This window comes from Selaginella moellendorffii, unplaced genomic scaffold (genome assembly GCF_000143415.4).
Source record: "Selaginella moellendorffii unplaced genomic scaffold, v1.0 SELMOscaffold_119, whole genome shotgun sequence".
NCBI lineage: Eukaryota > Viridiplantae > Streptophyta > Lycopodiopsida > Selaginellales > Selaginellaceae > Selaginella > Selaginella moellendorffii.
Genome location: NW_003314380.1, coordinates 359,945 through 371,819, shown reverse-complemented (window position 1 = coordinate 371,819; position 11,875 = coordinate 359,945). Strand labels below are relative to the sequence as shown.

The window sequence follows — 11,875 nt, the reverse complement described above, 5'->3', positions numbered from 1 at the left end:
CGCGTTGAGGCCGTCACTTCCCGCAATCCAACGGTTGAGTAACAAACCTCTCATGGCCTTCTTCCCTTCTTCTTTGCTGCGCGGCCATGCTCCTCTTTGCATTCTCGCGAATCTTCCAAAAACCTATCTCTTTCTTGTTCTTCTCTTCGCGAAGATGAGGAGTTTCTGGTAGGGGGGCGATCGATCGAAGATGCGCTTCCACTGGCGATGCGGCGCCAATCCCGATCCTCCCGACGTGCTCCCAGCTCATCAAGATCCTGCGCCGCAGGTGATTTCGGCTCCGATCAACAGGCGCTCCCGGAAATTCGAGAAGGAAGGTCCGTTCGCTGTCGTCCATGGCGCGCTGCCGGCGCACGCGAAGAAATTCCAGCAATTCAGGCACACGTTGCAAGATTTCGTGGAGTTCGTCCTCTTCCGGGCAATGCTGCACACGAAGAAGGGAGCGCGGAACTGGGGAGTCTTTCTATCTGCATTGGCGACAATCTTTCTCGTCACGCTCAAACTAGTCTCGATCGGGCGGCCTCTTCCAACGCAGGCTGGATTCCGGGTGAGAATTTCTCGCCTCCTCCTTGGAACTTCTCTGATTCTTAGCGCTCAAATTTCACAGGATCGTCCTTCCAGCGCGATGCTACGAGCGGTATCGGAGTCGGAGTTCGCGATCGTCGATCCCACACAGAAAAAACTCCTTTCTTCCTGGGCAGGCCGGCAAGAGGTTCGTAAATTCGACTCTTTAGGTTTTAGTTAGTTTTGGGTGGAAGCAGGACTATGACGAGCTATGGGCCAGGCCACGCAGCGATAGATACCGCCAATGCATTGCTCGTTCCCGGCGTCATAGAGGTACCTAGAGCTTTTTCCTGTCTTAGCGGATGAAGCTTACATCTTTATGGGTGGATGTTTTTTTGCAGGACCAGGAGCAGTGACGAATGGTTACCTTTTAGTGACTGCCAATGGCGGACTCAATCAAATGCGAACGGGGGTAAGCTTCTGAGACTTGTATTTTTCAAAGAAATCGTTGAAGGCCAGAGGTTTTTCTGCTTGATGTAGATTTGCGACATGGTTGCTGTCGCTCGGCTTATGAATGCGACCCTCGTCGTTCCTGTCCTTGACAAGACATCCTTTTGGAATGATCCCAGGTAGCTCCAGTTCGTTGAACTGTTCGGTTCGTCGTTTCAACTTACTGTTTCTTCTCAGCGATTTCAAGGACATATTTGATGTAAACTATTTCATCCACGCGTTAGAGAAAGACGTGTCTATTGTTGAAGCGCTGCCTCCCTCTCTCCGGGATGTCGTTCCTTTCCGCAAGGCTCCTGTATCGTGGTCCAATGTAAGCTTTAAGTTTTTGTCTTTGTGCAATGGTTGCTTTATCTTTGTACTGTTCCAGGAATCATACTATAGAAACAACATGACGGCATTGCTCAAAGAGCACAAGGTTTTGCACCTGACGCATGCAGACTCGAGGCTTGCCAACAACGACCTTCCAGACGAGATCCAGAGGCTGAGATGCCGTGCGAATTACCATGCACTGAAGTTCACAGAACCTTTGCAAAGAGTGGCAGACGCGCTGATCAAGAGAATGCAAAGTACAGGCCCGTTCATTGCGCTGCATCTCAGGTACTGAAAACTTGAGCTTGTGTTTCTTTCTCTAATTGCTCGTTCCAGATACGAAAAAGATATGCTGTCTTTTACTGGATGTACACACGGTTTGTCCACCGAGGAAGCACGAGAACTGAAGCGCATGAGATACGACGTGCGGCATTGGAAAGAGAAGGAAATTGACGGCGAGGAGAAACGCAGGCAAGGTGGTTGTCCTCTAACCCCTTACGAGACTGGGCTTTTTCTCAAAGCTCTTGGCTATCCCGAGCCCACGGCCATCTACATTGTCGCCGGGGAAACTTATGGGAACGGCAGCATGGCGTCGCTGAAGAAGATCTTTCCAGGCGTGTACTCGCATTCGACGTTGGCAACCTATGAGGAGCTCTCAACGCTCGCCAGGTACCAAAACAGGCTCTCGGCTGTGGATTACGCAGTGGCTCTTGAGAGCGATGTCTTCGTGTTCACGCACGATGGAAACATGGCCAAAGCGCTCCAGGGACACAGACGCTACGATGGCTTTCGGAAGACAATCAGCCCGGACAGGTTCTTTTTCATGCCACGTTTATAGTTTCTCCCATTCTCTAACTTTCGTTCCACTCTCCTCCAGGCGAAAGCTGATTCGGCTCATTGATAGCTATGGAGCTGGGAATATGTCTTGGGATGAATTTGCGTCTCAAGTGAAAATGCTACACGAAGTGAGGACTGGAGGTCCAGCGCTAAGAGTTCCCGGTCCCGTCCCAAAGCACGAAGACTATTTCTTTGCCAACCCGTTTCCTGGTTGCATATGTGGAAGAAACAGCAGCGCCAGGGAAGTGTAGAGCGCTCTTTAACTTATGTACAAAGCCCGGGAAAGTTTTTTCATGGCATGGTTATGGGTCAATGTAGATTCAACATGGCTGAAATTTTCCATTTCAATTTAAGCACAGCACCACAAGTCAAGAACTTTGAGCTTGGATCCAGCAGCGATGGCCAAAGCCAGCGCCACCTTAACTCTAGTCGACGAGAAGCGAAAGTTCTCGAGCTGGACAGCCTTCTCGACGAGCCTGGCGAGAGATCTGGCTCCTTGATCGCCGGTCATGTTGTTGTTGTGGAAGTGGAAGAGCTTGAGAGAGCTGGCGGTGGTGACGATCTCGCATGCAGCACGATGGAGATGCTCCAGGCTCCGAAATGTCCCGGGATGCGCGGCGCTGGAGTATATAACTCGTGATCATCGTGATCGCTTCGAAGACTTGATAGTACCACCACACCACCACAGGAGCATCGTGAGAAGCGAACAATGAGGTTGCCTGGCCCCGCATAGTTGTGTTCTTCACGAGCAAGAGAGTCTTAGCTTCTCCATCACGAGGCCATGGTTCTTCAGCTGCTGTGGTCTCAAGTGATGGATTGTTTGCTGTGTCGGGAGTTCGTAGCGACTGTTTGTCACGGAACTTAACTTACAAACTTGCGAGCTTAGATCGAGACGTACTGCTTCTTACTGGAAAGTTTGTAGCTCCCGGTCCTTGGGAGCTGCCGGATCGTTAACCTTCATATCAGATGAGCCTGACTCCAGCAGGTAAAACATTGTTTCAGTCCACCTGGACCGAGTGATCGATCACGATCAAACGAAAACTTTGAGCCTGCGCAAATCCTGTGTGACCAGGTAAAACAACTTCACATTCTCAGAGTTCTAAGTAGCTCTGTGAAGATAAAACGATCACGATAATCACGAGTTATATACTCCAGATTAACTTTAATTTTCTCACTAGATCTTTCCAGCTGAAGAAGTTGGTAGAACCTTGTAAATTTTTTGAACAATATCATTGAGGGAGTCTGTGAAAATGGAATAAGTAGGCAAAGGAGTTTCATGAGATGGTGCATTGACCATGTTTAGCTGGAGATCAAAGCATTATAAGTCATTAAAGAGCCCTTACTTGATAATTACTTGATAAAAACGCCCTTCCTATTTATTCCTTAAGATTCTAAAGATTCATAGTGATAGTATATTCTAATCCCATGCACTACAAAAATGGTTAAATACTAATTAATTAGTACAACTACAATCTCATTTCTTTGTTTTTTTTCTATCTAGTAAACTCATGTTTGTGTAGGTTAGAAAAGTTGTTTGAGCTCAATTAGTATATACTAGTACCTAGCTCTATAGCCAGTTTGATACAAAGTCAAGCACTCTCAAGTTGGAAGAATTCTCAAGGCAGGCTGGAACAAGTTCCTAGAGCTAGTTCTTACCCAAAGTCTAAATATTTGAGAGACAAGAGAATGTAAACATCTTTTGGGATGTATTTTGTGAGTTGATTCTTGCAAGCCTGAGGAACTTGAGCTTCAAGAGGCTAGTGAGCTGGCCTAGTACCATGTTATAAAGATGTGTACAAAATCTCACTTTCCTCTTAAAGTGAGGTATTCTATTTCATGGTGGTGGTGGATATACCTAAGGATATTCTACTATTTAATGGGTATTATTTAATTAAATTAATCTTGTATTTACAATTTATAGACATGTATATAATTTATAAAGTTTCTTAAACACTTTCTAGTATATTCTTATTTATTTTACCATCTAATGGTTGATATGCAATAAGATTAATCTTGCTTTATAAATTATAAACATAAAATTCCTTAATATTCTAAATATTCATAGTGAAAGTATATTCTAATTCCATACACTACAAAAATGGTCAAACACTATTTAATCACTACAGCTACAATCTCATTTCTTTGTTTTTTTCTGTCTACGTGCTAGTGTAGGTTAGAAAGTTGTTTGAGCTCAATTAGTATATACTAGTACTTAGCTCTATAGTCAATTTGATCCAAAATCAAGTTGGAAGAATTCTCAAGGTAGGCTTGAACTTCTTAGAGTTGGTTTTTACTCAAAGTCTAAATAATTGAGAGACAAGAAAAATGTAAACATCTTTTGGGATGTATTCTGTGAGCTGATTTTTGCAAGCCCAAGGCACTTGAGCTTCAAGAGTCTAGCAAGCTAGCCGGTGCTACAAAATCTCACTTTCCTTTCAAAGTAAAGTTCTATTTCACCCTAGAATTTTGTCTGGTGGATATACTTAGAATATACTTAAATATTCTAGGATATTCTACTATTTAATGGGTATTATTTATTTTTTATAAAACATGTTTATAATTTATAAACTTTCCTAAATACTTCCTAGTATATTCTTATTTACTCTACCATCTAATGGTTGGTTAATCTTGATTTATAAATTATAATTATAATTATTAATAAATTAGATTATTTAATAATACTAGCAAATGTAAAAATCAAATCCTAACTGTCAAAAAGTCATTTTATAACCATGTCTTAGTGAATAATGGTGTTGATGCTTGCTTTTAGCTAATGGGAGGTTTGCATATCTTTGATTTTCTTGCTGAATTGCTTCTAGAGTGCTGTGATTCATAGCTCCTCAATCTCTTTATTTCCACCAGCACGCTCTCATGGGATTCCAGGGTATTCTCTACAGGCGTGCAACAGCATCATGGGTGAAAGGGTGAAGCTAAGCACCAAGATATCAATGCACTAATATCTATGCTTGAGAAAATCAATAGTGTCAAGTCGATCAAGTCAATGGTGTTTCAGTTCCCCAAAATGCTCAAGCTTGTCAAAGGGCCACTCCAAAAGGCTGGTTTCAAGCTCAAGATTGGCGTGAGTGGCAGCAAGAGAAGTGGCTTCTTCTCAACCTTAAGGTCACTGGAGTGTTATGGCATCCAGAACGTTTTTGTGATGGATCAATCCTTGGTAGAATCTGCAACCCATGGTTTGAGTTCACACTTGAGGTAACTTCCAAGGCTTAAAGTTCATGTTTATTCAAACTCTTAGGAAATGGCTAAATAATTTGATTTTCTGATGTGATCCCAAGCTCCAAACAAAGTTATAGTGACATGTTTGCAAGTTGATTGTCAAATTGCTCATATAAATGCATGTACTGAATGAATAATGTAGACCTGGCTGTGATTAACATCAGCTTTAATCAGCTACTTAATTTAGGACCCTTTTATGATGGTTACAGCAGGTAGGGACTCTAATTTGAGGTCTAAAAACCATGTAGAATATAGTAATTAGTGATCCAAACAATTTCCCTTTGCAACAGCAGATGTAGAGATAGTGAAAGTCTTAGTGCTTGATAAAATGGAATGTAATTACTTTCCATTCCCAGAATGAGTGATTCTAACTTAAGTCTTGCCAGCCTAGATACTAAAATCCCATTGATTCGATTTCCTTTTGTCTTTCAAACTTTTTTGTGGCTAGATCCAGACATTCAGAAGCACACTTCCAGCCAAAGTGTCTTGTAGCATTGTAGGAGGTAATTGATTTTATAATGTTTAGTCTATGTGTTTGTAATGGGATTTTAGTTATATAGATGGCTTCTGGGATCTGATAGTTTCCTACATGTTTATGGTTACTTCCTTAAACACAACAATTGCTATTTTGATATTATTCCAACTTAATTTTTAAAAAGCTATAAAGTGTTTGCTAACCAGATTGCATATTGCTAATTTATACATTAATGTGAAATACATTTAGTAAGGGTTAGGGCATTAAAGGCATTTTGCAAAGGGCAAGCTATGGCGCGAACAGAGCAGGAGCGCTGTGGATGCGTCACAGGTTTGTGGTCTCTCTTCCGACCAAAAAAGGCGCACAAGGGCGACAACAAGGTCCACCCGGAAGCCATGGACGCGGCGGCCTGGAAGCTGAAGGTCCAAGATCGTGTCTGTGAGGCTGTCTCGGGAGAAGCCGCCTTGAAGTTGAAGGAACTCAGGCGCGAGGTGAAAATCGTCTTAGAAGCGATACGACAGGAGCAAGGGCACAAGGAGCCGATCAAGCCGGAACAAGAGAAGGAGGACGAAGAGGAGAATCAAGAGAAGAAAGCGGAGCAGCTGAAGGAAGAGAAGAAAGCCGAGCAGGTGAACGAGGAGGAGAAAGAAGCCGATCAGATGAAGCCGATGAAGCTGGAAGAAGAGGAGGAAAACGAAGCCGAGAAGCAGCTGAAGGAGGAGGAGCAAGAGAAGAAAGCTGAGCAGCTGAGCGAGGAGGAGCAAGAGAAGCTGAACGAGGAGGAGAAAGAAACCGATCAGACGAAGGAACTCAGGCGCGAGGTGAAACAGGAGCAAGGTCACAAGGAGCAGCCGCAGCTGGAACGAGAGGAGAAGAATCAGCCGAATCAGCCGATCAAGCCAATCAAGCCGATGAAGCAAGAGCAGGAACAGGAGGAGGAGCAGCGGATGAAGCCAATGAAGCAGCAGCTGGAACAAGAGGAGGAGCAGACGATCAAGCCGATCAAGCAGCCGCTGGAACGGGAAGACGATCAAGAGAAGATGAAGCAGCAGGAGAATGACAAGCCCAAGCAGGAGGAGCAGCGACCCAAGCCAATTCTACTGCCAGCCGGGGGTCGTCGTCCAGGTATGGTTCCTTTTGCTTTTCGCATTCTTCTTCTACTGTGACTCACGATGGCCTTCTGGACTTGCAGGTTCCAGGCCGAAGATGGTTCGCTTCTCTTCCTCAGCGGAGGACATTCTTCCCAACGGCACCCGACGGCGGAGTGAAACCCATCTTAGCGATGGCCGAGGGGGATATGTTGAGTTCGCGTATCTCGAAGCTTTCCACAAGGCAAACCGGTGGCTAAACCAGAGGGGAAAAACCGAGAAGAAGATCCGCAGCTTGGAAGAGGAAAAGCGCGAGGAAACAGAAGAGGAAAAGTACGAGGAAAAGTCTTGGAGTGTTAGGGCGCTCCGGATTCTGATCAGACTCACCGAGCAGCTTTACGAGGAGCTCAACGGCAAATCCAGCGACCGAGAGAGGATCAAGCGAGCGCGGAAGATGATGAGGCTCCAGAAAATGCTGGATAGGATCCCGAGTGAGAGGAAACCGTGGAAGAAGCTTCAGTCTGGCGAGGTGGTCTTCGTGAAGGAGGCAAAAGAACTATATGATCGTGCGGGGAGAGATTTTGTTGCCGAATTCAAGAGGAGACAGGTAAGTTTGATATACCTTCCAGATTCCAGATGGCCGTTTGCTAATAACTTCCGTGTTTGTTGTAGAGAGCTGGAGTGAACGATGAGTGTTTGTTTTGTCGAAACCATGATGGTGAGAAGATGATCGACTGGGCTGGAGCGAACTCTAAGACGACTAGACCCTGGGTTTCCCTGAGAAGAGAACACGAGCAAACTGTTCTAAGCACGTCGAAGAAACGAGAAATGAAGTTGGCTCCGAGCTCCAGAAGTTGGCTGCAAGGATTGGTCAATTGGAGGCCAGTGCTCGGACTCTAGCATCGGAGAAGCCAACTCTCAAGAGTCAAATCCAGAAGTTGGATCTCCAAGCAAGTTGAGCATCACAGTAGGAGGCCACTAAAGCTATAGACCAGTTAAGTTGAGAGACGATCGACCTTCTCGAGGACTCCAAAGATTTGCAGCTGTCCAAGACGTGAAAGCGTGATGACCATGTCTCGGGGCTCCAGGTGGAGAAGTCCATCACACTTCAGGCGTCTAAACAGGCCAGCGACCAACCTCCACACTCTTCTACAAGAGAAGATCAATGGATCAAGTTTGACTACACTCTACAGTGTCTGGAGCAAGGAGGGATCTATCTTATCAGCTTTCCAGTCGACGGAGATGAGACAGGAGATACTGCTGCGGTATAATGTTCACAGCTTGAAGGAATAGTAGCAAAGGAACGACTGCAACGAGATGGTGATAGCGAGAATATGATATAGCTGAAGCTGCTCGTGACGGTGGGGGTATTCGGATTCACAGAGAGGGCTGCAGAGACTATAAGACAGACTACGCTCGACGTTCTCTGTCATCTGGTAGAGCTCTCTAGTTGACGGAGACTTTGAAAACGGGTCAGGGCTGTCCAGGAATACTCGTACAGCTGCTCGGATGAAAGTATCAGCAAAGAACTCAGTGTCAGATTGCTTCAAGGGAAATCAAATCCAAAAGTTGGAGCGGGAAAACTCGGAGCTGTGGCCAAATATCCAAGCAAGTCGAGCACCACAGTAGCAGGTCACTAAAGCGTCAAGTCTGAGCTAGAGACCAGTCTCCACACTCTAAGTCGAGAGAAGATCAACGACTGGAATTGAAAGTTTCGGAGCTGTCCCAGATGGTGGTCGAGATGGAGAGTCGAAAGCGGCGGTTGACGAGGCTCCAGGCGGAGCAGTCGGCTGGAAGTGCAGCAGAGTCCATCAAACTTCGGCGTCTAAACAGGCCAGAGACCCGCCTCCACACTCTTCTAAGTCAAGAGAAGATCAATGGATCAAGTTGGGCTACACTCTACAGTGTCTGGAGCAAGGAGGGATCTATCTTATTGGCTTTCCAGTGGACGGAGATGATTCAGGAGCGCCTGCTGCGGTAAGGCTGTCCATGATAGTAGCGAGGAACGACGTAAACCAGTGTCAGATGGCTGCAAGATGGCGAGAAGACGATATAGCTGAAGCTGCTCGTGACTGGGGTTTCGGATGGCTGCGGAGACTATAAGACAGACTACGCTAGACGTTCTCTGTCATCTGGTGGAATGAGGGAAGTGTTCGGACAGGAGTTCTTGAAGGAGAAGCCCCAGGGGATAATGGCTGACGGAGTCGAATCCGTTGCACGAGGTGGAGCTCTCAACGAGAGCACGTCGAGAAGAGGATGGCGGAGTTTGGAAGCGCAAAGGCGAGGCTGGAGAAGCAAGTAACTGGCAGCTGATGGAGAGGATCACGGGGCTCAAGGCGCTGGAGGAGAGAGAGACGTGCCAGATGCAAAGGAAAGCTTTGGGCGAGGAGCTCTGAAGGATGAAGAAGACAAGCCGAGGAGAGAGCACATGGAGTGCCGAGCTCCAGAGGTTTGACGGATCAGATGGACGCTACATGCGACAAGAAGGAGCATCTGGCTTTGCAGGAAGCTGTGTTTTTGCATGCTTCCGCTCAAGCTTCTCAGCACGATCAAGGTCTGAAGTGGCGGAAGCATTCCCTAACTGTCAGAGGTTCTAAGCACGTCGAAGAAACGAGAATGGAAGTTCAAGAAGTAACCAGCTCTCGAGAGTCAAATCCAGAACGGAGGTGCAACAGCTCGAGCAGCACAGGGAAGCAGTAGCAAGCCTCCAAAGCGCCAGAGACCAGTCTCCACACTTCGAAGTCAAGAGAAGATCAACCTCTTCGAGGAGATATTGTCCCTCGACTCCAAAGTGTTGGAGATATCTTGATCAATCGGGAGATAGCAGATAATTTTGTCAAGATCTGGGCTTCTCAAGCGGAGCTCGCCGAGACGGTGGCCGAGATCGGAGCAGTCAGCCAGCCGAGTGGAGCAGAGTCCATCAAACGTCGGCAGGGGAACAGCGAGATGAAGGAGAAGGTGAGATGCCAAGACGGATCAAGACAAAGCTCTCTAGTTGACAGAAACGGGACAAGAGCTTCAATTCTGTCCAGGATCACTCTTACAGGTGCTTGGATGATAGAAGATGATGATGGCAAGATGATCTCGAACTTGAAGAAACTGCTTGTGGCGGTGGAGCCAGAGGTTCGGCTTCACAAAGACTGAAAAACGGCTGATGTTCGCCTCTGACATGCGGAGACTACAAGAGCTGGAGCGAACTCTAAGACGAAGCAACAGTCATAAAGACAGAAGATCGGACGAGCTTCATGGAACGTGGAAGCTGGTGCAAAGCGATTCAGAGGTTCAATGGCCACCTTTACAATCGAGCAATCTGGACTGAGGGTACGTAGAGTCATTCGTTTTTTCCTCTTCCATTCATTTCATCCGTGTTGTTAAACAGAAGAAGCAAGCTGCAGCGACACACAAATTGTGATGGTAGCTCCTTTAGTATCAGCAACAAATCCTATGGTATTTTTTTTGTTTTTTAATTTTCTCCTCTGGTGGAATATCTTCTGAGCTCCAACTTGCTCCAGATCGTAGGAGGCCGTCTCTTCGAGACTAAATAAATAAAACATCTCAGAGACTACGCTAAGGAGCTGCTTATTCTGGCCAACTTGTGAGTACAACCTTGAGAGATTATGTTTCTTTTCTATTTGGAAAATAATCTGACTGCCAACTTGGTCCAGATCATAATATGTAAATGACGGTGGAGCAGGACTTGAAGCAGCGAAAGATAAAACCAGCGTCAGAGATCATAAGAATCGAGCAAGTGGGAATGGAAAACTATAAGATGATTTTAAAACTTGGAGAGAAAGGGAGCAGGCTGAAACAGCTAAGATCGAACAGCAAAGATTGAGCAGCTTAAAGACGAAAAATTTCTTAAACCAAGCAGGGGCAGCAGGTTGAAAAATCGAAGTTTTAAGTTCGCCCATTTCATATCATTTTCTTTGATTTAGCTGTAAAAACGATGATTTAATGTTCAAATTTATAATGTTTCAATCTCTGAAAGGTCCGAGATCCGACTTTGATCCTAGCTAGAGCACGCTAGGGCTTGGCGGCGCGGCCGCTTGGCAAGGCATCCCCCGAAAAACTCGTGAACTTTACCATGTAGGCCGAGTATTTGCAATCTGTAGACTTGTCTCTAACATCGTGGATCTTCTTGTACGTTTGCAAGGATTCCTGATCAGTTTGTCCCCCTAACTTAGTAGGAACTTTTATTTATAATAACCAAACAAAGACAAGTGTTTCTACTTATAAATTTCCTATACAAGAGTATCTAAAAGAGTGCTTGTATGTGGAGGCTGGTAAAAAGTTGCAATGCTGATCTATTTATCAAACTAAGTGCAAGAAATTGCAGAGGTGAAGGCAAGTCTCTCGCCAACTGTTACAAATGCAATGGCCTTTAGACTCTCGTTTACGATTTGAAGCTTTCTTTGATGCTCACATACAGGATTCTTACAAGTTTGATTGGTGGCGACATGCAGACAATGGTAACAACTTTGACTGTCTGGAAGGAGGTGGGCAAGCCTTTTCATCCGCTTATGACCTTCTAGACCAAGTCAAATGGCTTTATACCATATGGAACAACTGGAGGTGCGTACATATTAGCTCCTGAGTTCTTGCTCTAACGTGGTGTCGTGGTGTCGTGGTGTCGTTGTGCCTGGGTGCCTAGAAAGTCGAACACCTTCGCTATCACCATCGTTACCCCACAGGAGATTTAAGGCAAAGCGTCCTTTATCAACGTGCACGTCTTCAAAGGCTTTGGAATTCTTCTAGTCTCATGTGATTTTGCTTTTTCCCAGAACCACTGGAGGTTCTTGTTAATAGTATGACTCGCATCATTGTTTTTTCTTGTTTCGTTCTTTTTATTTCACAGGTGGAGTTGCTAAACTCCCAGTGGATTGAAGATCGTTCATTTGGTCGGGTCGGTTCAAATTTA

The 11,875-nt window shown here is 45.6% G+C and overlaps 1 protein-coding gene across 1 annotated transcript; it reads left to right on the top strand.

The window, feature by feature from the left end:
* The first annotated feature begins 190 nt into the window (after positions 1-190).
* Positions 191-2,502, top strand: LOC9639575 (O-fucosyltransferase 19). The gene is made up of 7 exons (XM_024665172.1): positions 191-716; positions 906-976; positions 1,045-1,133; positions 1,192-1,324; positions 1,382-1,611; positions 1,660-2,136; positions 2,201-2,502. The coding sequence occupies exons 1-7, from the start codon at positions 191-193 to the stop codon at positions 2,409-2,411; spliced, it is 1,737 nt and encodes a 578-aa protein (XP_024520940.1). The 3' UTR covers positions 2,412-2,502.
* The last annotated feature ends 9,373 nt before the right edge of the window (positions 2,503-11,875 follow it).

Bases quoted from the DNA above. Each gene is read 5' to 3' on its own strand.
- LOC9639575 (XM_024665172.1), top strand. From the start codon at position 191: ATGCGCTTCCACTGGCGATGCGGCGCCAATCCCGATCCTCCCGACGTG. The intron at 1,325-1,381 runs GTAAGCTTTAAG...GTACTGTTCCAG, and splicing joins CTCCTGTATCGTGGTCCAAT to GAATCATACTATAGAAACAA. The intron at 2,137-2,200 runs GTTCTTTTTCAT...ACTCTCCTCCAG, and splicing joins AAGACAATCAGCCCGGACAG to GCGAAAGCTGATTCGGCTCA.